We start from the raw sequence: 24,113 nt of genomic DNA, 5'->3' as shown, positions 1-24,113 counted from the left end.
ATATCGCCGGTAATCTGTAATTACAAATTGTGCTAATCCAGTGGAAAAGCCCTTTTCTGGCAATGAGTAGAAAACAGGTTTCAGCATTAAAAACGTTTGCAGTACTTTGTCACGGTGTGTTATTGATGACCAATAAATAAGACACTGAGTGCAACATTCACATGAATCATGTATCTATGCATCTAAATAAATGCTGTAATGGTGTTACATCATCTACTTGTTCTATGGTCCAGCAATTCTAATAAAGTTTTGTTTCTGTGGGTAAATATCCAATAAAACATTTATAAAGAAACCCAAGAATTTCACATTCTTTTGCTTACCAAGCAAAGTCACGCGCTCATCTCAACAGCAAAAGCCAAAGAAATAACACTTTATTTTCATGTTTTGTATTTACAGAATCCACAATATGTTACTTGACATCCAATATAAACCAGTAAGACTGTCTTTGCAAATACATTTTCAGCCACATTGTAAGTGAAAATTACTTAACTAAAATAGCTGGAGAATTACATTTGTAGAAATGTATCAAATAAGACAAAATGAACTGAAAACATTTGTACATGTGTTCATTTCCACACATGCAATTTGGTATGGCTCAAATATATTAAACATTAATAGTTGTAATAGCAAGGATTATGAACAGGGTATAGAATTTTGAGTAAAATAAACCAGACATGTGAAAGCAGATTTGTTTGTAAACATTAAGGCAAACCATAAAATGCACACAATCTGCACCTTTTTTTTTTTTTAAATAAAGAGAAAAAAAAAAAGCTTAAGTCATGGAGAATAGAAAGATCTATGTACCGGGTCTAATAACTGTATAAATCATCATTTTGCTTAAGCAATTTCCAGAAAGTCAAACCTGGTCTTAACACCCAGCACAAAAGTAGGCCAATTATATAGCACAAAACAGTCTGAAAAATCATGTTGCAGATCTTGACATTGGCAGTTATTTTATTAACAGAAAACAATATAACAGTATGTACAGTCAGCATTCAGATGTCAAAGCTTGGGGTAGCACATCCACGTGATCTGTTGAAAGCATCACACGAGTTGCATAAAAAGGGAGAACAAAAGAAAACCTGCAGAGAAACCAACTCTTCTTTCAGCTTTGTACTATCTTCTCAATTGTAAATAAAACAAAATCAGGTTCAAACCTGTTGTCTCTATCACTCCCAAAATATATACAAATGATAGAGTTTAATTCTGCAAACCATGGGAATAGAAGTTTTGCCATCAGCTCAATGTATACATGTAACCAAAAATGCACATTTTAAAAGCAGCACATTAAGGAGGTAAACTAAGCAAGAGTTCAAAATCCAGTTGCAATAAATTTAAGGCAACTGGGAGAGCAGATAATCGGGTTCAAACATACAAGACAGCAAACGTAGTCACCAGTGACCACAACTGGGGGAGTACTTACATATTATATCAGTCTTCAGAAATTTAGGAAGAATGTCCATCAAAGGAACAGTACAAAAATTGTATTGTGAATTTATACTGATGGCAAAATTTATATTCCGTATATTGTACAAGCAAGAAAATACACACAAAAAGTAATAAAAACACAGGCAACAGTTCCATCATACAAAAACCTGATTTGCAGTGCATTTTAGGTAGACTTTTGGTAATAAACATTATTGCATGGATATTTGAATATAGATTTTGATCACCATACAGACTTTCTAAGCTTTGAAGCATACCAAGATTACTTCTTCATTCCAATAATGTACAGCAACCAATAGAGTTGAAACTGTGCCCTTTTTGAATTAACACTGTTCAAAAGAAAACTATAATTGTTGCTTTGCTAGGTTTTCACTCAACCAAACCTTGCCTAAAACTGTGAGTTTATATACGAAAAACTACCACAATTACTGCAGTGATTTTGTTATCTGTTAATAGTTATATAATGTACCCAAGTCAGCATGTAGCAAAACATATATACAGTTTAAAGCAGCTTTCTCCTGTAAACTAAAGTATGCCTAGGTCAGTCACAGTACAAAAGACAAGCTAATCATAAACAAAACTGGGGACAAACTAACCTAAAACAAGCTTAACTTTCCTTGAGCCTATTGGTCTGTCATTTAAATCAACCACAGCTGCCATTGCCTCGTCACGGGACTCAAATGCAACCATGGCCTCCCCTGTAGGCATACCCTTTTCACTATACTTTAAACACACAGAACCAGGTATCAACTGGTAACCATAAAAGAAATCTAGTATTTCATCTACAGAAACTGTAAAGGGCATATTTTGCACCCTAATTACAGTTGGACCCGCTTTCCCAGACCCACTGCCAAAACCTGGCGGTCCACCCATTTGTATATTTCCTGGTCCAAACCCTGGAGGGGCACTTAGAACACCAGGGCCACTTGTTATGTTTGGTGGGGCTGGGTTAAAGCTAGGGGGTGCATTTGAATTTGCTGGTCCATTTCCAAAAGGTGGCGGCCCACTTCCAAAACCAGAGGGAGGGGCATTAAAATTATTCGGACCACTGGCAAATCCTTGGGAATCAATTGGTGAGTTTTGTACATTCGCTCCAGGTGGTGGTGGTCTGGGATCTACAAATCCGCTACCCAATGCTGGGGGTGGAACAGGGGGTACAAAGGTATTATTTGGCCCACTAAATTTACCAGGGAAAGGGAAGTTTTGACCATTGTTTTCTTTCATATTACTGCTCATGAAGCAAAATTCATCTCCACTGGATCGGATTGCCTCAGATGGGGAGTTCCCATAATTTTGCATTTTGAATCCCTTCCTACCGGGCATGGGAGGATTGATCTCAATTTCTTTCCTCTCTTCATTATTTACTACACGCAAAAAGGCATCTCTCCCATTAAGCTTTTTGCGGTTTAAGCGCTCTGATTTACGAGCATCATCTTCACTCCTGTATTGAACAAGTGCCTGTCCTATGCCTTGCCCATTGTTATCTGCCAAGACATGCACACTGCCCTCCTCAACTGCAACTCCTTCTAAATGAAAGAACTGAAAAACATCTTTCCTAGATATGTTATATGGCAAATTTGAGAGATGTCCCCAGAGTCTTGGTGCATGCTCTAGCTCCATGTCTAGTGATGAATCTTTGTGATCAATGTAATTAAAACCCTGTAATTTCTTTCTAATCATGTCTATCTTTACTAGCATTTCATTCTTTGAGATAGGGTGAACTTGAATAAAACGATTACCCATATACTGCTTATGGCGGTTCAACGCAGTTTTATAATCTACCTCATTTCTTAATTCCAGAAAACCTTCACCAGTTGCTTTTCCATTGGGTCCATAAGCAATGTAGATACTGTCTTCAATAATGTCCAGTTTTTTAAAGAAATCTATGACATGTTTGTTTTCTGCCTCGTAGGGAAGCCCTTTCAAATAAATGCAGAACCCATGTTCATGTGGAGATCTAGACCTGGGACGTGGCTGTGTGTTAGGCGATTTGGACCTGGGCATTGGCTGCTGCATCAAATGAGGGGGGCCATGGTGCCCTATGTTGTGTTTTAGCATGTGGCCACCAGACACTATCCACTGTCTCTCAGTTGCCGGGGTAACTTCAACAAATCGCTGTCCCATCAGCATTCTATTCCGTTTCAAGGCTTCAAATGTGTCATGGGGAGTAAGAAGCTTTACAAGTGCACTACCTGTGGGACGACCAATGGGATCTTTCACAATAAGTACACCATCTATACGTAAACCATGGAAAAACTCCTTAATGTCACCATCTGACACAGGATGAGGCAACCCATGAAGAGATACATATGGATCATCATGGTTAAGTGGAGGTGGTGGTTTCATTGTATTTTGAGAGTTTAATGGCATTGGATTTACAGGGCCAAGGAACAGTGGGTTCATACTACTGTTCATTTGTACACCAGAGCCATTTATCCCTGCAGGCAATGGCCCTACAGGTGGTGGGTTCATGGGTGGCATTCCAGACATTGGAGGAAGAGGAGTCATTGGGGGCACTGGAGGAACAGGGGGTATTGGAGGAACAGGTGGAACTGGAGGCAATGCAGTAACAGGAGGGTGTACAGGCATAGGGGGTATGGCAGGCATGGGTGGTAGTGTCTGCATTGTTGGCATTGGCGGCATTGGAGGTGGAGGTACAGTAGGCAGTTGTGGGGTTACAGTGGGCATATTAGAAGAAAAGGAGGGACTGCAGAAGGCTGCACCTAGGTTTGGTGGAGCATTTCCAATATTGGCTGTAGAAAAAGTTGCAACATTCTTACTGCTATCAACTACAGAAGTAACTGCAGAGACTGTGCTAGTAGGAGGGCTACTAAAATTAGGTACAGTTGTTGGCAAACTGACCCGGCTCATCACAGAACTACTGCTTATTGTTGGATTTGGTGGTGGTCCTGGCCGATTAGAATTTGCAGGTGGTATATCAATATTTGCAGTTTCAAAACGCCTACGACTAAGTTCAATCATGTTCTGCATTTCAGTCTTACTGCTTAGCAATAGTGAGACTTTTGACCCTTTGATTGTACCACCTGTGCGCATCATACCAAGTCGTGCATCTTCATCGGTGGCAAATACGATGAAAGCCTCACCCTGTTCACCCCCTACAATATGTACGCCACCATCAGGAATGGTCAGTCCAGAGAAGAAGTGCCGAATGTCCATGGTCCCAGCCACTATAGGCAGACCTTGCAAGCGGATGACCACAGCCATGCTGCTCTGAAACAACACACACCTGCAGATGAAAAAAGGTAACGTCCAAATCAGACTCAACATTTATTTAAAAAAAAACTACCTTCAACCATATATAATTTTTATAGCTGGACAGCAATTTGTTACTTACAAATAAAATGTATAATACACCATAGTAAAGAAAAAAAAAATATAATATATATATATATATATATATATATATATATATATATATATATATTTATTAAAAAAAAAAAGTTATAAAGTGGCATACAGGAAGAAAAAGAAAAGAAAAAAAAGGGATTGGAAATTAAACTAAACTTAAGATAACGATATGTTCCTGAACTACTTTACTGTGATTATTCTTACACCATAAGATTAACAGGAGTTTTTGGAGGAGACATGTGGGTCATGACTTGATTTAGTGTTCAGAAATGTACATCTTTCATTTTTAAATTAATGAAAAATATGCAACATATGATGTTTAAAATTGGAAGTTGTTGTAAAACAAGTATTAGCCATATCTCTCCCTGTTTTGCCCGTATTTGTCTTTGTAACAAAACTTAAAGTAAAGGCCAGAACAACACTTCATTAACAAAGCTTTCACGCTACATTTTAAGCCCAAAAGGAGAATGTAGTAGATTGGTCAACTATTTCCATGTGAACATTTACATGTATAATCGTAAGGAAGGAAATTAAATTGCTTTGCCCTTGGGCACGGGGGCCCATTATTTCTGCAGACACCATGCGAGCAGAAATCCACACAAAGTCGGGCTTTAGGGTATACAAATTCAGATGGCCAAGTAGGTTGCACAGGTTTGAAAGCTTTACGAGTCTAAACTTGGGTGCGACATGCATGATAAATTACCAGTGACAGTAGTGCCCATTGACAAATTTAATTTTGCCTGGTGAGTGGCAACAATTGAATTGCCCCTGAAAAACATTTCTTATGTAAATTTCTGTTTAATTTGTAAGCACTATATTGAGAAAACATAACATGAATGCGCGTTAGCCAAAGCAAGTAAAAGTAATACACAAAAAAGTGTGCCTATTGCAGCCAAGAGCTGTATTACAAATTATCCAAAATTAGAGACTGTGTGTTAGCAATACACTAAAACACCATTGTTTTTATACTAGATGCTACTCAAAGACTGCACTCAAGAACAGAAGAAAGATACCCTTTAATTTTGCTCAGATCTGCACTTAATTGGCAGATCATAACGTCATCTACTGGGACAGATTCAATTGTTTTGGGTGTCTAAAAAGTCCTGTTTAGACAGGATTTTTAGATGCCCAAGCAATTGCCTCAATTCAGTCGTGTTTTGGTGCACATGCATATCATGCATGTCGCGTCCAAACAGACCAGGTTAAGCTAGCTAAATCCGCCTAAACTTCCTGCTTTGGGCACCCAAACTCCAGTTTGGACACATTCTTTTCTTGCACCACTGGGAGCCCGAACAGCAGAACAATTGAATTGATGCCATCGCGTACCCTCCAGTGCAGGCCATGAGAACAATTGAATCAGCCCCATTGTATGTGCAGTATCATTTTGTGAAACAAACCAAAATTCAGAATGAAGCCCCTGGGCAATATTCAATTGTTATATCGCACCCGATCTCTCGTGACAGGAAACCGCATGGCAATATTCAATTGATCCCCGTTAAAGCACCCACAGTAGTCTGGTTTAGTCGCGTAAAGCGGCAAAACCCGACTAAACTAATGGGTACAATTGCGAAAACTCTCATTTGGGTGCACAAATGGGTTACTTTTTGTGCACTTTAGCTCGTAATCCCCAGAGGTAGCAAACGGAAATTATGTTATTGCACCAGTCAGCAGAAACAATTGAATAACTGCAGGCACATACGGGTGCAGGAACATTTGAATTCCGCCCATAAATCCGACAAATACAACAGTGGGTGGGTTTGAATTTACAATGTACGTAATGATTTAATGTTGTTACAAATGTCAATGGGGCCGATTCAATTGTTTCCTGCACCCCCTGTTGGGTGTCTGTAGCAATGGATGTCTATTGGAGACATTCAATTGCTGCTCCGATCAGATGCCAATTACCAGTTAAGGAACCTCATAGCTTTGGGGTTAGCCAAGCGGGGTGTCCAAACTTTTGTTTTGCACCCCCTGAGGCTGCGACAAAAAAACCCAAACACAAAAACACGTGACTGCTGCTGCTAATGCGCATCTATCAGAAAAAAATGTAATAACTCCTATAAACACCCATTCCTTTAGACAGCCAGCAGGTACTGCTCATCACAACTGAATCAACGCCAGTGTCTACTTGACAGACATGCACATGAATGTTGGTTTAGACAAAAAAAAATAAAGTAACACTGTCCTATTTTTTTTTTTTTTTTTAAATCAAACAATACCAATAAAAAAAATCATTTTTATTTTTTTTCACATCCAAGTTTGGAAATTGCATTGTACAGCTTAAAGTTAAAAAGGGACTAGATTTGTTTCTAATAAGAAAGCATGATAGCATGAGATAAGACACCTGTAAAATGTGCTCTGAGCAGAGTGTGTGTGTGTGTGTGTGTGTGGGGGAGGGGGAGGGGACAGTATAAGGAAATTCAGCTTTAAGGATAAAAAACAAAAGCAAAAAACCAGCACTGACATTTGGATGCACAGAAGTTATTCTGTTAATCCAGAACTGCTCGTGGTCTGATCAACGTTATAAAATGTCCATGGTAATGAAAAACTACTCAAAACTAATATAGCATCCAAAACAAAAACAAAAACAGCCAAAATTATATTAACAGTTTTAACTACTGTTACGAAGGACACATCCTGTATTCAAGTTCCAGAAAACTGCAGCATAATGCAATTTATTTTGAAGTAACTTACAGGCCTGGCCAAAAGCTGGATAATGTGTGAGATTGTGGAGGGATGATGCCAAATTGAGATATTGGAACTGCCTACTGGTCGTTCCTGGCTATTTTAAAGTGGTGAATGGAAGAGTGTTATGGAATCAGTATGTACACTAGAAACATTCTCAAACAAAACACTGCCTAGGAGTGCAGTTTACCACTTTAGAACCCCCCCCAAAAAAAGGTAAGTTTGGATTACCGTCATACAAAGGGCTCCTTAAACCGGGTCGGGTTTGTGTGAGGCGCCGTTCACCATACCAACGCCAGAATACAGGCTTTTAGATAGGGGGGGGGGGGGGGGGGGTATGTGTGTATGTATGGGTGTGTGTGTGTGTGTGTGTGTGTGTGTGTGTGTGTGTGTGTGTGTGTGTGTGTGTGTGTGTGTGTGTGTGTGTGTGTGTGTGTGTGTGTGTGTGTGTGTGTGTGTGTGTGTGTGTGTGTGTGTGTGTGTATGTATGTATGTATGTATGTATGTATGTATATATATATATATATATATATATATATATATATATATATATATATATATATATATATATATATATATATATATATATATATATATATATATATCTCTATCTGTGTGGGGAGTAGCAAGCGAAACGAAGCCCCTCGCGGGCTCAGTGGTTTGTTGCGCTCGCCACATGACACCCAGGAGTGGAAATCGTCCCTGTTGATCAGCATGCCAAACGGTGGGCTATTGATCCCGGCGTTGGTGATGTGACTGTCTCCCAACCGCTGGTCACATAACCGAATCCCCTTAGGCTAGCTATGCAATACAAAAGTTCTGTGAATAAGACTTCATAAACAAATACTAGCAGAACTGCATATCAAATGCAAAACTAGTTTAAGTTAGCATCTGATGTAATAAATATAGCTTGTAGGATTTAACAAGTTTTACATAAAAAAAATAAAAAAACACACACACACACACACACGTAAACAAGCAGCACGCCAACAAATGCTGACAAAATCCGCCAATGGGTATGTATGGTATAGCCAGACCAGTTTATTTGCATTTCACTAAAACCAAAAATTCCACGTAAACCAAAAGTATAAAGGTTATTGCTGCTCCGGGCCATAAAGAGAATAAATAAAGAGGACAGACTGTAAAGCATAAGAGTGTGACCATCGTGATTACAGGACTTGCGTGGTTTGCACTTGGTCAACCAATTAAGCAGACATACTATTAAATGGGACTGATACATAACCTACAGCACAAAAGTGATGTCCAGATGTAAAATAATCTTCAAAATTGAAAGCTCTCTAAATAATGTGTGTGCAGCAGAAATTCACAATTTCTATACGGATAACACCAGCCATACAAAACTTCCGGGACTATTGGGCATGATTACTCCAGTATACGAATTACACAAGTTATTTGTCTGTGTGTGCATCCTAGCTAGTCGGTGCTAGATATTTTGCTGCTTGGGTATTTTTGGAGCTAGTAATGTGTTGTGTGGTAATGGATTAAAAAGAAAAGAAAAAAAAAAAAAAAAAAAAGGAGAAAAAACACACCACACGTATACGAGAGGGCCAGGTTTTTATGAATGGTGCAATTCAGTTCTGCAGCTAGTGCCGGAGATGCCTGCTGCGCACATATCAGCTATCACGGTAGTGCCAGCTTAGCAAACTTTCCCTTGCATCTCTACTGGGTGCTAGGGAAAACTTGCGATGCTGGAAGCGCGCAGTATGCCGTTCAGGAACAGCTCGTCTTCATGTCTTGTTCTGTCGGGAACCCAATCATCATCTCCACACTCCAAACAAGTGAATTCCCCCTAGCCTAGTTTGTGATTACATTTATCAAGTTTATATTTATTTCAGTGAACATGAATTTCACCAACTTCTTTTTTGGTAAATATCCTCTATTTAGCAAATCACAATCTGTAGCTTTTTAAGGGAAGAGTGAGCCAAAGCATACGGAGAGTTCAGGAATACTGTGACTAATTTCAACATAAATACCAGTTGCCAATGACTGGGCAGAAAAAAATACATTAGCGTCACAAAAACAAGCAGCTGTATGTAGGTGTATCAGCCCTCCTAATGATTCTAGGTGGAGATTGAGAACAATGAGGAACAGAAACAGCACTAAATTTTAGTCTGTAGAATACAGAAATACTGCAGTGAATTAGTAGCAAAACACTGAAAATCTAAACTTGTGGCACAGATTCATATATATATAAACAAATATATTTTAATAAAACAATTTCACATATTAAACCAGTTACGCAGCACTAAGTGGGGCACTAGTATGGTCATGTATATGTAACTAATGAGGACCATCCCAGGAGAATTACGCCTAGGACTTGCAACTCAAATCAGTGCCCTGATTAATAAGTGAAAGGTATGACCCGGTCTTGAAGATCAGGGTCATGCCTAAAAGGTGTTCACTGGCGGCCACAATAGTATCCACTGCTAGACTGAAGACCCAGGTCACTGGAAGAACAGGGTCAAGTGTGAAGGGTAAGTACTGAACCCAGACTTTAACATGTGTTCATGGTCTGATCCGGCAACAACCGCGGCTTCAACCTGTGGTCTGAGCCAGGTTGTCGAGATTTATCTCTGAAAAGGAGATTATTTTTTTTTCTGTTTGAATGAGAGACAAATCAATCCCAATTAGTAATGGACCGATAACATTAAATAGACAAACCTCTCATGAAAGAGAAAGATAGTTCAGTTGTAGATTACCAGTCTGTCCAAATGGTGGATTCCAACGAGCAAAGAGTTTTTTGCATAAGCACTGGTTTCCTTTGATCCTTGATTCCCAGTTGCAGTACGGCCCAAGAGAGCCGATAGGATATACAGTGCATCCGGAAAGTATTCACAGCGCTTCACTTATTCTACAATTTGTTATGTTACAGCCTTATTCCAAAATGGAATAAATAGGATTTTGCTTACCTACCGGTAAATCCTTTTCTCATATTCCGTAGAGGATGCTTGGGTCCACATTAGTACCATGCGATATAGACAGGTCCACCAGGAGCCTTTGGAATTTTAAGAGTTTGAGTGTGGGCTAGCTCCTCCCTCTATGCCCCTCCTACCAGACTCAGTTTAGAAACAGTGGCCGAGGAGAGGGACATCTTTGAGAAAAAGGATTTAAACACAGATAGTAGCGAGACTCATACCAGCTCACACATACAAGGCACATCAAGCTAACTAGCTTGAAAAACTCAGCAACTGCTGAAACATTACTTACCAAGTAACAAGGCAGTACTCAACTAAAACCAAGTTGTACTGAACCAGATAACAATCGCAGGAAAACGAAACGCTGGGCGGGCGTCCAGCATCCTCTACGGACTACGAGAAAAGGATTCACCGGTAGGTAACCAAAAGCCTATTTTCTCTTACGTCCTAGAGGATGCTGGGGTCCACATTAGTACCACGGGGATGTACCAAAGCTCCCAGAATGGGAGGGAGAGCGCAGAGGTTTCTGCAGAACTGATTGGCCTCCGATGATCTGAAGTTCAGTCAAAGTATCGAACTTTTAGAACTTAGCAAACGTGTTCGACCCAGACCAAGTTGCCGCTCAGCAAATTTGTAATGCAGACACACCCCGGGCAGCTGCCCAGGAAGATCGCACCTTACGAGTAGAGTGGACCTGAACAGATTTAGGACACGGCAATCCTGCCATAGAATAAGCATGCTGGATAGCGAACCTAATCAAGGGAGATATAGTCTGCTTTGAAGCAGGACACCCAATTTTCTTGGGATCATACAGGACAAACAAAGAGTCCAATTTCCTGTGACGAGCAGTCCTCTTCACATAGATTTTCAAAACCCTCACAACATCTAAGGACTTCAACGAAATTGAGGAGTCAATAGCCACTGGCAACACAATAGGTTGGTTGATATGAAATGCCAACACAACCTTTGGAAGAAACTGCTGACGTGTCCGGAGCTTAGCTCTATCTTCGTGGAAGATCAAGTACAGAGCTTTTACAGGACAAAGCACCCAATTCTGACACACGTCTAGCAGAAACAAAGGCCAACAATGTGACAGTCTTCCATGTAAGAAACTTGACATCAACCTCCTGTAGAGGCTCAAACCAGTCCGACTGGAGAAACTGCAACACCACGTTAAGGTCCCAAGGCGCCGTAGGTGGTCCAAAGGGAGGTTGGATGTGCAGAACTCAATTCAAAAAGGTCTGAACCTCAGGGAGGGCAGCCAATTGTTTCTGGAAGAAAAATGGACAGGGATGAAATCTGGACCTTCACAGATCCCAACCTCAGGCCATATCCACACCTGCTTGCAGGAAGAGGAGAAAACGTCCAAGATGAAACTCAACCGCAGGAAACTTCTTGGACTCACACCAAGAGACATCTCTTCCAAATACGATGGTAATGTTTAGACGTTACCCCTTTCCTAGCCAGTATCAGGGTAAAAATTACCTTCTTCGGAATGCCCTTCCGAGCTAGTATCAGGCGTTCAACCTCAATGCCGTCAAACATAGCCGTGGTAAGTCTTGATAGGCGAACGGCCCCTGCTGCAGCAGGTCCTCCTGAAGAGGAAGAGGCCTCGGCTCTTCCTGCTAGAGATACAGAAGGTCCGCGTACCAAGCCCGCCTTGGCCAGTCTGGAGCAATAAGGATCGCTTGAACTCTTGTTCTCCTTACGAGCTTTAGAACTCTTGGAATGAGTGGGAGTGGTGGAAACACGTACACTGACTTGAACACCCACGGAGACACCAGAGCGTCCACTGCCACTGCTTGTGGGTCCCTCGACCTGGAACAATAGCGTTGAAGCTTCTTGTTGACACAAGAGGCCATCATGTCTATTTGGGGTAACCCCCAAAGATCTATTTCCTTAAACACCTCCGGATTTAAACCCCACTCCCCCGGATGGAGATGGTGTCTGCTGAGGAAGTCTGCTTCCCAGTTGTCCACTCCCGGAATGAAGATCGCAGAGCGTGCCAACGCATGTCTTTTATTTTCTTGTCACCTGACATTGCAGCTCTGCTTTTCGTTCCGCCCTGTCTGTTTATGTAAGCCACCGTCATTACAGTGTCCGACTGTACTTCAATGGCCCGATTTCTTAGAAGATGGGCCGCCTGATGAAAACCGTTGTAGACGGCTCTTGGTTCCAGGAGGTTGATCAGCAGGCCGGCTTGCGGACTTGACCACCTTCCTTGGAAGGTTTCCCCTTGAGTGACTGCGCCCCAGCCCCGGAGGCTCGCATCCATGATTAGAAGGACCCAGTCCTGAATCCCGAATCTGCGGCCCTCCAGAAGGTGAGGCAATTGGAGCCACAGACGAGTGAAATCCTGGCCTTTGGCGACAGATGAATTCTCTGGTGTATGTGTAGATGAGATCCTGACCACTTGTCCAGGAGATCCAGTTGGAAGGCCCGAGCATGGAACCTCCCGTACTGGAGAGCCTCGTAAGAGGACACCATCTTCCACAAAAGGCGAATGCATTGATGAACCAACACCCAGGCTGGCTTCAGGACATCCCGCACCGTTGTTTGTATCATCAACGCCTTTTCCTGCGGAAGAAACACACTCTGCACTTCAGTGTCGAGGATCATCCCCAGAAAAGACAACCTTGGTTCCAAATGAGATTTTGGAAGATTCAGAATGCAACGGTGGACTCTGAGTAGGCGGGTCGTGAGTACAATGGACTGCAACAGCTCCCCCTTGGACGATGCTTTTATCAGTAGATCGTCTAAATACAGAATGATGTTCACCCCCTGTTTTCGGAGTAGAACCATTATCTCCGCCATCACCTTTGTGAACACCCTTGGTGCTGTAGAGAGACCGAACGTCAGGGCCTGGAACGGGAAATGACAGTCCAGTAATGCAAAACAGAGAGAAGCCTGATGCGGTAGCCAAAAACGGAATGTGGAGGTACGCATCCTTGATATCCAGGGATACTAGGAATTCCCCCTCTTCCAGGCCTGATATCACCACCCTGAGAGACTCCATTTTGAACTCCTTCAGAAAAGGGTTCAGTGATTTTAGGTTCAGAATGGGACTGACCGAACCATCCGGTTTCGTTACCACGAAAAAGGTTCGAATAGTATCCAGTGGCTTGCGAGTGAGGAGGCACTGGCACAATGACCTGTGCCTCCACCAACTTCTGAACCGCTGCTTGTAGTACAGTCCTGTCCGCCAGCAGAGCTGGCAAGCCTGATTTGAAAAATCAGTGAGGGAGATTTTGAAATTCCAACCTGTATCCCTGGGAAACAATATCTATCACCCAGGGATCCAGGCCGGACGATACCCAGACGTGACTGAACTGTCTGAGCCTCGCTCCAACTGGCCCCACCTCCAGACCACGCGGTCCACCGCCATGCGGAGGACTTCGGCGCACTGAAAGCAGGCAGTTTCTTAGATTTAGCTCGACCTCCCCTAAAGAAAGTATTGGACGGCTTGGACTTTCTAGGTTGGTTAGGCCGAAAGGAATGCGATGCTGATGAAGAGAAGGATTTCTTTGGAGCAGGTGCAGCTGAGGGAAGGAACGGAGACTTACCCGCCGTAATCGTGGATATCCACGCATCCAAAGCTTCCCCAAAGAGAGCCTGACCTGTGTAGTGTAGAGGCTACACAGGTTTCCTGGATTCCGCATCGGCCGACCACTGGCGCAGCCACAGACCCAGACGAGCTGAAACGGAAGAGATCCTCGCAGCCATGGAACCCAGGTCTTTCATGGATTCTACCATAAAACCTGCTGAATCGTGAATGTTACGCAAACACAATTCATCACCACCCTTATCCATTGTATCCAAATCCTCAAGTAAGGTGCCTGACCATTTTACTATAGCTTTTGCAATCCATGCACTAGCAATAGTGGGACGTAATATGGCCCCTGAAGCTGTGTACATTGATTTAAGTGTATTATCAATCTTTCCATCAGTCGCCTCCTTTAAGGCGGTAGATCCCGAAACAGGCAAAACCACCTTTTTTGAGAGTCTGGACACAGATGTGTCAATTGGTGGGCTTTCCCATTTTTTCCTATCCTCCTCAGGCAAAGGAAACGCCACCTGGACCCTTTTAGGGATCTTGAATTATTTCTCAGGGTTTTCCCATGCTCTCAAATATAGCATTCAATTCCTTTGACGCAGGGAAGGTTAGCGAGGCTTTCTTATTTTCAGTGAAAAAAAATAAGAATTTACTTACCGATAATTCTATTTCTCGGAGTCCGTAGTGGATGCTGGGGTTCCTGAAAGGACCATGGGGAATAGCGGCTCCGCAGGAGACAGGGCACAAAAAGTAAAGCTTTTCCAGATCAGGTGGTGTGCACTGGCTCCTCCCCCTATGACCCTCCTCCAGACTCCAGTTAGGTACTGTGCCCGGACGAGCGTACACAATAAGGGAGGATTTTGAATCCCGGGTAAGACTCATACCAGCCACACCAATCACACCGTACAACTTGTGATCCAAACCCAGTTAACAGTATGATAACAAAAGGAGCCTCTGAAAGACGGCTTCCTACAACAATAACCCGATTTTTGTAACAATAACTATGTACAAGTATTGCAGAATAATCCGCACTTGGGATGGGCGCCCAGCATCCACTACGGACTCCGAGAAATAGAATTATCGGTAAGTAAATTCTTATTTTCTCTATCGTCCTAGTGGATGCTGGGGTTCCTGAAAGGACCATGGGGATTATACCAAAGCTCCCAAACGGGCGGGAGAGTGCGGATGACTCTGCAGCACCGAATGAGAGAACTCCAGGTCCTCTTTTGCCAGGGTATCAAATTTGTAAAATGTTACAAACGTGTTCTCCCCCGACCACGTAGCTGCTCGGCAGAGTTGTAATGCCGAGACCCCTCGGGCAGCCGCCCAAGATGAGCCCACCTTCCTTGTGGAATGGGCATTTACATATTTTTTGCTGTGGCAAGCCTGCCACAGAATGTGCAAGCTGAATTGTACTACAAATCCAACGAGCAATAGTCTGCTTAGAAGCAGGAGCACCCAGCTTGTTGGGTGCATACAGGATAAACAGCAAGTCAGATTTCCTGACTCCAGCCGACCTGGAAACTATATTTTCAGGGCCCTGACAACATCCAGCAACTTGGAGTCCTCCAAGTCCCCAGTAGCCGCAGGCACCACAATAAGCTGGTTCAGGTGAAACGCTGACACCACCTTAGGGAGAAAACTGGGGACGAGTCCACAGCTTTGCTCTGTCCGAATGGACAATCAGATATGGCTTTGTGAGATAAAGCCGCCAATTCTGACACTCGCCTGGCCGAGGCCAGGGCCAACAGCATGGTCACTTTCCATGTGAGATATATCAAATCCACAGATTTGAGTTGTTTAAAACAATGTGATTTTAGGAATCCCAAACTACGTTGAGATCGCCCAGTGCCACTGGAGACATCAAAAAGGGGTTGTATATGCAGTACTCCCTTAACCACTTCTGGACTTCAGGAACTGAAGCCAATTTCTTTCTGGAAGAAAATCGACCGGTCGAAATTTGAACCTTAATGGACCCCAATTTGAGACCCATATACACTCCTGCTTGCAGGAAATGTAGGAATTAACCTAGTTGAAATTCTTCCGTGGAGCCTTCCTGGCCTCACACCATGGAACATATTTTCACCTAAGCGGTGATAATGTTGTGCGGTCACCTCCTTCCTGGCCCTGACCAGGGTAGGGATGACCTCTTCCGGAATGCCTTTTTCCCTTAGGATCCGGCGTTCACCCGCCCTGGCGTCAACGCAGCTGCGGTAAGTCATGGAACAGACATGATTCTTGCTGAATCAAGATCCTTTCTAGTATCTCTTGAAGTTCCGGGTACCAAGTTCTTCTTGGCCCAAACCGGAACCACGAGTATAGTTCTTACTCCTCTCCTTCCTATCATTCTCCATACACTGGGTATGAAAGGCAGAGGAGGGAACACATACACCGACTGGTACACCCACGGTGTTACCAGAGCGTCCCAGCTATTGCCTGAGGGTCTCTAGACCTGGTGCTTCATGTGGGACGCCATCATAACCACCTTTGGTCTTTCCCAACGGTTTACAAACATGTGGAAACTTCCAGATGAAGTTCCCACTTTTCCGGGTGGAATTCATTTATGCTGAGGAAATCTTCCTAGTTGTCCACTCCCGGAATGAACACTGCTGACAGTGTTATCACATGATCTTTCGCCCAGCGAAGAATCCTTGCTGTCATTGTCCTCCTGCTTCTTGTGCCGCCCCGTCTGTTTACGTGGGCGACTGCCATGATGATGTCCTACTGGATCAGCACCGGTTGACTTTGAAGCAGAGGTCTTCCTAGGCTCAGAGCATCGTAAATTGCCCTTAGCTCCAGTATATTCATGTGGAGAGAAATCTCCAGACTTGACCACACTTCCTTGGAAATTTCTTCCTTGTGTGACTGTTTCCCAGCCTCTCAGGCTGGCATCCGTGGTCACCAGAACACAGTCCTGAATGCTGAATGTGCTGCCCTCTAGAAGATGAGCACTCTGCAGCCCCCACAGAAGAGACACCCTTGTCCTTGGAGACAGGGTTATCCGCTGATGCATCTGAAGATGCGATCCGGACCATTCGTCCAGCAAATCCCCCTGAAAAGTTTTTGCGTGAGATCTGCCGAATGGAATCGCTTCGTAAGAAGCCACCATTTTTCCCAGGACTCCTGTGCATTGATGCACTGATACTTGGCCTGGATTTAGGAGGTTTCTGACTAGGTCGGATAACTCCCTGGCTTTCCCCTCCAGGAGAAATACCTCTTTCTGGACTATGCCCAGAATCATTCCTAGGAACAGCAGACGTATCATCGGAAAACAGCTGCGATTTTTGGAATATTTAGAATCCACTCGTGCTGTCGTAGAACTACTTTAGATAGTTCTTTTCCGACCTCCAACTGTTCTCTGGAAACTTGTCCCTTTCAGGATATCGTCCAAGTAAGGGATAATTTAGATGCCTTTCTTCTTTTAAGAATCATCTTTTCGGCCATTACCTTGGTAAAGGCCCGGGGTGCCGTGGATAATTCAACGGCAGCGTCTGAACTGATATTGACAGTTCTGTATCACGAACCAGAGGTACCCTTGTTGAGAAGGGCAAATTTGGACATGGAGGTAATCCTCGATGTCCAGGGACACCATATAGTCCCCTTTTTTCCGGTTCTCTATCACTGCTCTGAGTGACTCCATCTTGATTTGAACCTTTTTATGTAAGTGTTCAAAGATTTCAGATTTAGACTATGTCTCACCAAGCCGTCTGGCTTCAGTACCACAATATAGTGTGGAGGACTAATACCCTTTTCCTTGTTGTAGGAGGGGTACTTTGATTATCACCTGCTGGAAATACAGCTTGTGAATTTTTTCCCAATACTGCCTCCTTGTCGGAGGGAGCCGTTGGTAAAGCAGGCTTCAGGAACCTGCGAGGAAAAAATGTCTCGACTCTCCAATCTGTACCCCTGGGATAATACTTGTATGATCTAGGGGTCAACTTGCGAGTGATCCCACTGCGCGCTGAGACTCTTGAGACTACCCCCCCACTGGTGGAGGGCTTCTTTTCCTGGGAAGGGGCTGCCTGCTGCAGTCTACTTCCCTTTCCTCTATGTCTGGGCAGATATGACTGGCCTTTTGCCCGCTTGCCCACATGGGAACGGAAGGATTGAGGCTGAAAAGACAGTGTCTTTTTCTGCTGAGACGTAACTTGGGGTAAAAAGGTTGGATTTCCCAGCTGTGGCCGTGGCCCCCAGGTCCGACGGACCGACCCCAAATAACTCCTTCCCTTTATACGGCAATACTTCCATGTGCCGTATGGGATCTGTATCACCTGACCACTGTCGTGTCCATGACATCTTCTGGGAGATATGGACAACGCACTTATCTTGATGCCAGAGTGCAAATATCCCTCTGTGCATCTCGCATACATATATATAGAATGCATCCTATTAAATGCTCTATATCAATAAAATATTTTTAGTCAGGGAATTCGACCAAGCCAACCCAGCACTGCATCTCCAGGCTGATGGCGATCGCTGGTCGCAGTATAGCCACCGTCTGTGTGTATATACTTTTTAGGATATTTTTCCAGCTGCCTATCAGCTGGCTCCTTGAGGGCGGCCGTATTTGGAGACGGTAACGCCACTTGATAAGCGTGTGAGCGCCTTATCCACCCTAAGGGGTGTTTCCCAACGCGCCCTAACTTCTGGCGGGAAAGGGTATAACGCCAATATTTGCTATCGGGGTAAACCCACGCATCATCACACACTTCATTTTATTTTATCTGATTCAGGAAAAACTACAGGTAGTTTTTTCACTTCCACATAATACCCTTTTTTGTGGTACTTGTAGTATCAGAAATATGTAACAGCTCCTTCATTGCCCTTAACGTGTGGCCCTAATGAGGAATACGTTTGTTTATTCACCGTCGACACTGGATTCAGTGTCCGTGTCTGTGTCGACCGACTGAGGTAAATGGGCGTTTTTTATAAAAAAACCCTGACGGTGTTTCTGAGACGCCTGGACCGTTACTAATTGTTTGTCGGCCGTCTCATGTCGTCAACCGACCTTGCAGCGTGTTGACATTCTCACGTAATTCCCTAAATAAGCCATCCATTCCGGTGTCGACTCCCTAGAGAGTGACATCACCATTACAGGCAATTTCTCCGCCTCCTCCAGCATCGTCCTCATACATGTCGACACACACGTACCGACACACAGCACACACACCTGGAATGCTCTGACAGAGGACAGGACCCCACTAGCCCTTTGGAGAGACAGAGGGAGAGTTTGCCAGCACACACCAAAAAACGCTATAATTACATAGGGACAACCTTATATAAGTGTTTCTCCCTAATAGCATCTTTATATATATATTTATATCGCCAATTTGTGCCCCCCCTCTCTGTTTAAACCCTGTTTCTGTAGTGCAGTGCAGGGGAGAGCCTGGGAGCCTTCTCTCCAGCCTTTCTGTGAGAGAAAAAATGGCGCTGTGTGCTGAGGAGATAGGCCCCGCCCCTTTTACGGCGGGCTCGTCTCCCGCTCTTTAGTGAAGTTTGGCAGGGGTTAAATATCTCCATATAGCCTCTGGGGGCTATATGTGAGGTATTTTTAGCCAGTATATAGGTTTACATTTGCCTCCCAGGGCGCCCCCCCCCCAGCGCCCTGCACCCTCAGTGACAGCGTGTGAAGTGTGCTGAGAGGAAAATGGCGCACAGCTGCAGTGCTGTGCGCTACCTTTAGAAGACTGTCAGAGTCTTCAGCCGCCGATTCTGGACCTCTTCTAACTTCAGCATCTGCAAGGGGGCCGGCGGCGCGGCTCCGGTGACCATCCAGGCTGTACCTGTGATCGTCCCTCTGGAGCTAATGTCCAGTAGCCAAGAAGCCAATCCATCCTGCACGCAGGTGAGTTCACTTCTTCTCCCCTCAGTCCCTCGTTGCAGTGATCCTGTTGCCAGCAGGACTCACTGTAAAATAAAAAACCTAAGCTAAACTTTCTCTAAGCAGCTCTTTAGGAGAGCCACCTAGATTGCACCCTTCTCGGCCGGGCACAAAAATCTAACTGGAGTCTGGAGGAGGGTCATAGGGGGAGGAGCCAGTGCACACCACCTGATCTGGAAAAGCTTTACTTTTTGTGCCCTGTCTCCTGCGGAGCCGCTATTCCCCATGGTCCTTTCAGGAACCCCAGCATCCACTAGGACGATAGAGAAATAAGAATTTACTCACCGGTAATTCTATTTCTCGTAGTCCGTAGTGGATGCTGGGTACTCCGTAAGGACCATGGGGAATAGACGGCTCCGCAGGAGACTGGGCACTCTAAAGAAAGATTAGGTACTATATCTGGTGTGCACTGGCTCCTCCCTCTATGCCCCTCCTCCAGACCTCAGTTAAGGAAACTGTGCCCGGAAGAGCTGACAATACTAGGAAAGGATTTGGAATCCAGGGTAAGACTCATACCAGCCACACCGTACAACTTGTGATAACTATACCCAGTTAACAGTATGAAACAATTGAGCCTCAGTAACAGATGGCTCATAACAAAAACCCTTTAGTTAATCAATAACTATATACATGTATTGCAGAGTGTCCGTACTTGGGACAGGCTCCCAGCATCCACTACGAACTACGAGAAATGGAATTACCGGTGAGTAAATTCTTATTTGCTCTGACGTCCTAGTGGATGCTGGGTACTCCGTAAGGACCATGGGGATTATACCAAAGCTCCCAAACGGGCGGGAGAGTGCGGATGACTCTGTAGCACCGAATGAGCAATCTCAAGGTCCTCCTCAGCCAGGGTATCAAACTTGTAAAATTTTGCAAAAGTGTTTGAACCCGACCAAGTAGCAGCTCGGCAAAGTTGTAAAGCCGAGACCCCTCGGGCAGCCGCCCAAGAAGAGCCCACCTTCCTCGTGGAATGGGCTTTTACAGATGTAGGATGCGGCAGTCCAGCCGCAGAATGTGCAAGTTGAATCGTGCTACAGATCCAGCGAGCAATAGTCTGCTTTGAAGCAGGAGCACCCAGCTTGTTGGGTGCATGCAGGATAAATAGCGAGTCAGTTTTCCTGACTCTAGCCGTCCTGGAAACATAGATTTTCAGGGCCCTGACTACGTCCAGCAACTTGGAATCCTCCAAGTCCCGAGTAGCCACAGGCACCACAATAGGTTGGTTCAAATGAAACGCTGATACCACCTTAGGAAGAAATTGGGGACGAGTCCTCAATTCCGCCCTATCCATATGTTAGATCAGATAAGGGCTTTTACATGACAAAGCCGCCACTTCTGACACACGCCTGGCCGAAGCCAAGGCCAACAGCATGACCACTTTCCACGCGAGATATTTTAGTTCCACGGTTTTAAGTGGCTCAAACTAATGCGACTTTAGGAAATCCAACACCACGTTGAGATCCCAAGGTGCCACTGGAGGCACAAAAGGGGGCTGAATATGCAGCACTCCTTTAACAAATGTCTGGACTTCAGGCAGTGAAGCTAGTTCTTTTTGAAAGAAAATAGACAGAGCCGAAATCTGGACCTTAATGGAACCCAATTTTAGGCCCATAGTCACCCCTGACTGTAGGAAGTGCAGAAATCGACCCAGCTGAAATTCCTCCGTTGGGGCTTTCCTGGCCTCACACCAAGCAACACATTTTCGCCATATGCGGTGATAATGTTTTGTGGTCACATCCTTCCTAGCTTTAATCAGCGTAGGAATGACTTCCTCCGGAATGCCTTTTCCTTTAGGATCCGGTGTTCAACCGCAATGCCGTCAAACGCAGCCGCGGTAAGTCTTGGAATAGACAGGGCGCCCCTGCTGCAACAGGTCCTGTCTGAGCGGCAGAGGATATGGGTCCTCCGAGATCATTTCTTGCAATTCTGGGTACCAAGCTCTTCTTGGCCAATCCGGAACAATGAGTACTGTTCTTACTCTTTTTCTTATTATCCTCAGTACCTTGGGTATGAGAGGAAGAGGAGGGAACACATAAACCGACTGGTACACCCACGGTGCCACTAGAGCGTCCACAGCTATCGCCTGAGGGTCCCGTGACCTGGCGCAATATCTTTTTAGCTTTTTGTTGAGGCGGGACGCCATCATGTCCACCTGTGGCCGTTCCCAACGGTTTACAATCAGCTGGAAGACTTCTGGATGAAGTCCCCACTCTCCCGGGTGGAGGTCGTGCCTGCTGAGGAAGTCTGCTTCCCAGTTGTCCACTCCCGGAATGAACACTGCTGACAGTGCTATCACGTGGTTCTCCGCCCATCGAAGAATCCTTGTGGCTTCTGCCATTGCCACCCTGCTTCTTGTGCCGCCCTGGCGGTTTACATGGGCGACTGCTGTGATGTTGTCTGACTGAATCAGAACCGGTTGATTTTGAAGCAGGGGTTCTGCTTGACTCAGGGCATTGTAAATGGCCCTTAGTTCCAGAATATTTATGTGCAGGGAAGTTTCCTGACTCGACCATTGTCCTTGGAAGTTTCTTCCCTGGGTGACTGCCCCCCAACCTCGGAGGCTTGCATCCATGGTCACCAGGACCCAGTCCTGTATGCCGAATCTGCGGCCTTCGAGAAGGTGCGCACTCTGCAGCCACCACAGCAGAGACACCCTGGCCCTCGGGGACAGGGTGAGCAATCGATGCATCTGAAGATGCGATCCGGACCACTTGTCTAACAGATCCCACTGAAAAGTTCTCGCATGGAACCTGCCGAAGGGAATTGCTTCGTAAGAAGCTACCATCTTTCCCAGGACTCGCATGCAGTGATGCACCGACACCTGCTTTGGTTTCAGGAGGTCCCTGACCAGAGATGATAATTCCTGGGCCTTCTCCTGCGGGAGAAACACTTTCTTCTGTTCTGTGTCCAGAATCATGCCCAAGAACAGCAGACGCGTCGCAGGAATCAGCTGTGACTTTGGGATATTTAGAATCCAGCCGTGCTGAAGTAGCACGTCCTGAGATAGTGTTACGCTGACTAGTAACTGCTCCTTGGACCTCGCCTTTATAAGGAGATCGTCCAAGTACGGGATAATTATAACTCCCTTCCGTCGAAGGAGTATCATCATTTCGGCCATTACCTTGGTAAACACCCGCGGTGCCGTGGACAGACCAAACGGCAACGTCTGGAATTGGTAATGGCAGTCCTGTACCACAAATCTGAGGTACTCCTGGTGAGGTGGGTAAATGGGGACATGCAGGTATGCATCCTTGATGTCCAGCGACACCATGAAATCCCCCTCTTCCAGGCTTGCAATAACCGCCCTGAGCGATTCCATCTTGAACTTGAACTTCCTTATATAAGTGTTCAAGGCTTTCAAATTGAGAATGGGTCTCACCGAACCATCTGGTTTCGGTACCACAAACATTGTGGAATAGTAACCCCGTCCCTGTTGAAGGAGGGGTACTTTGATTATCACCTGCTGAAGGTACAGCTTGTGAATAGCCGCCAGTACTACCTCCCTTTCTCTGGGAGCAGCTGGCAAGGCCGATTTGAGTTAACGGCGAGGGGGAGTCGCCTCGAACTCCAGCTTGTATCCCTGTGATACTACTTGCAGAACCCAGGGATCCACCTGTGAGCGAGCCCACTGGTCGCTGAAGTTCCGGAGACGCGCCCCCACCGCACCTGGCTCCGCCTGTGGAGCCCCAGCGTCATGCGGTGGACTTAGAGGAAGCGGTGGAAGATTTTTGATCTTGGGAACTGGCTGTCTGGTGCAGCTTTTTCCCTCTTCCCTTGCCTCTGGGCAGAAAGGAAGCGCCTCTGACCCGCTTGCCTTTCTGGGGCCGAAAGGACTGTACCTGATAATACGGTGCTTTCTTAGGCTGTGAGGGAACCTGAGGTAAAAATGTCGACTTCCCAGCTGTTGCTGCGGAAACGAGGTCCGAGAGACCATCCCCAAACAATTCCTCACCCTTATAAGGCAAAACCTCCATGTGCCGTTTAGAATCAGCATCACCTGTCCACTGCCGGGTCCATAATACCCTCCTGGCAGAAATGGACATTGCATTAATTCTGGATGCCAGCCGGCAAATATCCCTCTGTGCATCCCTCATATATAAGACGACGTCTTTAATATGCTCTATGGTTAGCAAAATAGTATCCCTGTCGAGGGTATCAATATTATCTGACAGGGTATCCGACCACGCTGCAGCAGCACTACACATCCATGCTGAAGCAATTGCAGGTCTCAGTATAGTAC

At 45.0% G+C, this 24,113-nt stretch overlaps 2 protein-coding genes across 5 annotated transcripts in view; both read right to left on the bottom strand.

Annotated features, from left to right (window-relative positions):
• Positions 1-24,113, bottom strand: part of CPNE1 (copine 1) — a 261,443-nt gene that overhangs the window by 217,005 nt on the left and 20,325 nt on the right. The window lies entirely within an intron of this gene.
• The window catches only part of RBM12 (RNA binding motif protein 12), a 39,563-nt gene continuing 15,804 nt past the window's right edge, over positions 355-24,113 (bottom strand). The window contains exon 2 of the mRNA XM_063960166.1: positions 355-4,693. Within this exon, the coding sequence (XP_063816236.1) occupies positions 2,038-4,671 (2,634 nt within the window). The 5' untranslated portion in view covers positions 4,672-4,693 and the 3' untranslated portion in view covers positions 355-2,037. The remainder of the gene's footprint in view (positions 4,694-24,113) is intronic.

Source organism: Pseudophryne corroboree, chromosome 3, assembly GCF_028390025.1.
Source record: "Pseudophryne corroboree isolate aPseCor3 chromosome 3, aPseCor3.hap2, whole genome shotgun sequence".
Lineage (NCBI taxonomy): Eukaryota > Metazoa > Chordata > Amphibia > Anura > Myobatrachidae > Pseudophryne > Pseudophryne corroboree.
Note: the sequence above shows the minus strand (reverse complement) of the source record. Positions and strands in the feature narration are given on the sequence as shown.